General features: G+C 44.6%; 1 protein-coding gene across 2 annotated transcripts in view; it reads right to left on the bottom strand.

The window, feature by feature from the left end:
• Nucleotides 1-5166, bottom strand: part of MARC1 (mitochondrial amidoxime reducing component 1) — a 28397-nt gene that overhangs the window by 14008 nt on the left and 9223 nt on the right. Inside the window, exons 3-4 of one of the 2 annotated variants that reach the window (XM_011929469.1) lie at nucleotides 3875-4037; nucleotides 2681-2821 (exon numbers count right to left, since the gene is read on the bottom strand). In XM_011929469.1, coding sequence (XP_011784859.1) covers nucleotides 2681-2821; nucleotides 3875-4037 — 304 coding nt within the window. Of the gene's footprint in view, nucleotides 1-2629; nucleotides 2822-3874; nucleotides 4038-5166 lie in introns of both variants that reach the window. The other variant, XM_011929468.1, reaches the window with a different exon arrangement.

The raw sequence follows: 5166 nt of genomic DNA, 5'->3' as shown, positions 1-5166 counted from the left end.
AAAGAAAGAAAGAAAGAAAGAAAGAAAGAAAGAAAGAAAGAAAGAAAGAAAGAAAGAAAGAAAGAAAGAAAGAGAGGAAGGAAGGAAGGAAGGAAGGAAGGAAGGAAGGAAGGAAGGAAGGAATCAGAAAAGTGAGTGCAGACAAATGAGAAAGGTTCTGAGACCAGAGCCCTGGGTGCCCCATGCTTCAGTGAACCCCACAATGCAGGTGTTAGTCACGTCCCCACGTCTGGCTACTCGCCACCCTCCTGGCCATGTCTGACTGGACTGTGACTGCTTGTTCACTATCTGACCACCCTGAGCTCCTCAGGAGAAGCAAGTGCATTTCTTCAACCTTTGTTCTCACGTGTCTATTCACAGCGCACACCACACAGGGGCAGCAACCCACTAGATGATGGGTGAATTACTAGAAACAAGGCCGGCTCAGTCACCATTGTGTTACCGCCCAACTTCACATACAGAATGTTCTCAATTAAGAAACACTCAGAGAAAGAGAGAGAGATACGGGTTTTTAAAGTAAGATTCAATTGAAAGAAATCTCCAAGATCTGAAGTTCTACTCTGGGCCGTCTCCTCCTATCCTCTCATCCGAATCTTACTGTCACAGAATTTTGGAGTGGAAATGGCTTCAGTATGACCCTCGGTGCACAGATCACACCAGGGGAAAGAAAGCTTAAAGCTGATCATAGGGAGAAAGCTGGGGTCTGAGCCAAACTCCCAGGAATGAAACTCTTCCTTACCTTTCTGTGGTACTTAATGTCTTAGAACTTATCCACAAATTGTCATCGACCTTGATTCTCACAGCTCCCATCAGGCGAGGGAGTCATTGGAATTGCCCATGTTTTACAACTGCAAGAAGCAGAGGCCTCGGCAGGTTCAGTGACCTGTTCAGGCTTGTGTGGTCACTTGCTGAAGCAGGCGGAGTGGAATCCAGCTGTCCCAGCCCCACAGATATGCCCTAGAATTCTCAGGGTTCCTCTGGCCTTGTACAATTGGGGTTCAAAACCCAGCCCCTCCTTGCTGTGGTATACCCTAGGGCAGGCCACCTCACCTCCCCAAGCCTCTCTCTTCTCTCCCGTAAGATAGGAGTGATAGCTTTACCCTGCTGGGCTCTATGAGGCATAGAAGAGACAACATACTTAAGTGAAACACAAGTGTTTATTCAAAACCCTCCCCACTCATTTCTCTTTTCCTGAGAAGGCATATTCTCAGGAAAAATGACTCTCCTAGCCATAGCTAGTGGAAGATGAATATCAAGGACATGGTCAAAGGCAACCAAACAGTGATATTTTCCTGTTGTCTGAGTCAGGCTGGCCCATTATGCACAGGAGCAGGACAGGCAGAGCTCCCTTGTCACAAAGAAGCACTGAGAGACGCCCAACCCAGGACCGTGGGGGACATGCACACAGTCTACCTGCCGCACACTAGGAAGTTCTCTGCCATCTTTAGAAGAAACGTTACCCTTGGAAGGTAGGAGCCAAGAGTATTTTATATAAAGCATTAGCGGTGGATTTGGGAGTACTTTTATTATCCTCCATCGATTGATATTGCATTTCTACACCTCATAAATTACATTATCCAAATTGATCCTTCAACAGACCTTTAAGGTAACCCTAGGCAGAAATATGATCATCTCATCGTTCAGGCAAGGTAAATGGGACATAGCAGTGCTGCTCAAAGTCATGCAGAAGCCAGCACAGAAGCTGAAACCAGCCCTCACATCCTCTTGTTTGAATGTGGGAACCAAATTCTTATATTATTTCTCTTTCAGCACAGCTTTGCCTCCGTACAGCAAAAGTGAAGAACAGAATTGGTTCCTCTGAGTATAAAAGGTTAAAACTCAATTGCTTTGACTCCATTTTTCCCTGTTATGGAGGAAATGGGCAGACGTAAGAACCACTATATTGTCCCTTTTACCTCTCCCTTCTCAACATAAACATGAGGCACAACCAGAGCTCCTGAATTCGTAGCTGGGGGTCAGGGCTTCTGTTGAGTATCCACGGCTGGTGGCCACTCACCAAGCCTCTAGGCCACCAACCTCTGCCTTCATGGAAGCCCAGGGAGAGAATCAGGTTAAATAGCCAAACGCTATTTATTACAAAGTAAATTTGCTGCCATAATCCTGTGGAATCCCGGAAACCAAGCCTCAGGGCTATTCAAGCTAAGTCACCACGCAGACATCTGAGGGCAGATGGAAGGTGGCACTGCAGGCATTTTAGGGCAGTGCCATCAAGCTCAGGGGCAACAACCTCTCCCAACCCTCACCCAGCAGCCTTGCAGTAAATGCCTGTCTTCTCCAAGAGAGCCATCTACTAAACAGGAAGACCATCCTTTGACAAGACAGGAGCACACACTTTCTTTGTTCCACGGCCCACACAGATCATGTAGTCTGTGCAAGAAAATTTGACTCAACAACGAACCTGTCAACTCAGAATTCTCCTTAGAAGCCACAGATACTGAACTGCTTCCTTGATGACAGTCTCTGACCCATCAATATTTGTATCCTCCACACAGAAGTCTGCACTTATTAGGTGCTGAATAAATCTAAAAATCAAATTGTTATGTATTACAGAGTTGATAAATAATGCACCCTTCAGAATAATCTAATCCAATGTCAAAGACTTTCATACCTTAAAAAAGAAGTCAAATCCAAGGAAAGATGCAAAGGGGCATAGCGTTACCTCTGCATAGACATCGCATCCTGAAATTACAATATTGGGCCTGAAGTTGGTTGCTTTAACTTTCTTCTCTAGCCTGGAGTTGAGATCTGCCAGCGACGCCTCAGAAAGGATCATGAATGGGCTAGTGTCTGAGTAAGCAATCTGATAAGGAAATACACATTGTTATAACACGTGGCACACCAACTTTTCAGTGGCTAGGTGTGCCTAGCTCCTAGACATACCCTCCGTGCTCCACCCCACCCCACACACAATCTTTCAAAGTAGTTCTCTTGTTCTTTAAATAGAAGTCATAGTGACTCAGAAGCTTTAAATAGCCTTGCAGACAGCAGAAACTGCATGGTGGAATGAAGGGAACAAGGACTCAGAATCAATCCTAAGCTGCCACAAGGCATGTGCCCTTGGGGACATCACTGCACCTTTCTAAGCCTCCAATTTCTCAAATGTTTAGTAAGTTGGTTGAGTTTGATGACCTCATTATGTTTGATTTAAATGCTCACTAATTCCATGAATACTTATTTTTATGCAACTTACAAATTAATATTTATGTTGACTATAATTTATGCATTTGCTTGTTTATTTATTTATATATTTTGAGACAGGGTCTCCTTGTCACCCGGGCTGTAATGCAATGGCGCCACCACAGGTCACTGCAGCCTCAACTCTCTGGGCTCAATCAATCCTCCACCTCAGCCTCCTTAGTAGCAAGGACTACAGCATAATTTCTTCTTTATGTGCATGGTAAAAGCAGTATATGGTGCTACCAACCCTGCTTTTATGATGAATCCTTAGAGCTTTATGCCATTAAGGCTGATCACTTGAGTCTGTGTATCTCCATACCCATGCCAACTTGCATAGCTGGAATCTGACATACAACTGCAAACTAAAAATTCTGGACTCCATGTGCAATTACAGAATGGAATGAAAAAAAGACACTGGTGCAGGACAGTTTTGAAACCCTACTGGCATCAGAATGCTACACAAATAGGAAGGTAGATGCTCAAGGGCAAAAATTAAAGAGTCTCCCAAATGAAGAAACAAATGACGCTTCCTTAGATCACATGCCTACTGCTTGTGATCTAAGCTACCAGAGGGCTGCCCCGAAAACAAGAGAGCCGAGGTCATCAGAGATGCCACCCGAGCCCCTTGGGCTGGGGGTGACTGCTTTCTACCAATAGGGGCAGCAGAACCTCTCACCTGGTCCTTGGGTCGGAACAAGTCTGCTATTTGGTGAGGATGTCTCGGTCGCATGTGAGGCTCGAAGTGCACCAGGCGGTAGGACTGTGACTTCAGGAAACTGGTTATCCACTGGGCGGCGGCCTCACCACAGTCTCTGCCCTCAATCTCCAGGCCATGCACTCTGCAGGGGTGGCAGAAACAAAGGGCAGACATGGCTTTGAAAATCCATGCACCCTAATATGTGCCAGTTATATCAGAAAAGCTGCTTCTAGCTGTAACATTACTGTCATATCTTAATTACCAGAAGATGTAATTTTAGTCCTGGCCCTGACTCCAAACCTGCGTCAGCCCACATGAAAGTGAAAGCACCCCTCTAAGCTTTGCTTTCCCCATTTTAAAAATCAAGTTTTGTACAACTGTGTCTCCCTACCTGGAAGGAATGCAGGGAGGATGAAATGAAATCATATATTTGAAAATGTACTGAGTTCCCCAGAAGAAAACTAATGTATCAGTATAAAGTAAACTTAGAATTACTGCAAAATCTAGTTCACCCAGCTGAATAGCGACCAGAAATCTTTATTCATAGGCCTGGCTATACTTTGCCAGTATAGTAACAGCAACAATATGAAAATGTTCTATAAAGTCTAAAACATTACAGATAATAACTTTGTATATAACAAACATTAACAGTAATAGTCTATTTTATAATAACAATAATAATCTACTAGATTTGATTGCAAGTTATAACTTTGTAGGATTTGAAGTTCCTACTCTCCAGCACATAGCCATGTGCAGGGCTGTTCGGCATTATATGAATTTCACAGCTATAGAGAGGAAAATAAATGCTATGGTGTAGGCCAGTGTTTAAAGTGCAGGACCATTACCACTGCTGGCATTCAAGATAACTGTAGATGGCACCTGGGTATAGCATTAAATAACAGTGAATTGCACAGAGAGAAATTTCAGTTTAGTGGTAATAAATCTTTACCTTTTAGCAACACTTGATAATCACCTCTTTTTTTTTTTTTTTTTTTACGAAGTCTCGCTCTGTCACCCAGGCTGGAGTGCAGTGGCCTGATCTCAGCTCACTGCAACCTCTGCTTCCCGGGTTCACGCCATTCTCCGGCCTTAGCCTCCCGAGTAGCTGGGACTACAGGCGCCCCCATCACGCCCAGTTAATTTTTTGTATTTTTAGTAGCGACAGGGTTTCACCGTGGTCTCAATCTCGTGACCTCGTGATCTGCCCGCCTCGGCCTCCCAAAGTGCTGGGATTACAGGCGTGAGCCACCGCGCCCGGCCTAATTTAATTT

Source organism: Colobus angolensis, unplaced genomic scaffold (genome assembly GCF_000951035.1).
Source record: "Colobus angolensis palliatus isolate OR3802 unplaced genomic scaffold, Cang.pa_1.0 Scaffold81, whole genome shotgun sequence".
In the NCBI taxonomy this organism is placed as follows: domain Eukaryota; kingdom Metazoa; phylum Chordata; class Mammalia; order Primates; family Cercopithecidae; genus Colobus; species Colobus angolensis.
The sequence above is the reverse complement of the archived record's forward strand: the minus strand, read 5'-3'. Positions and strand labels throughout refer to the sequence as shown.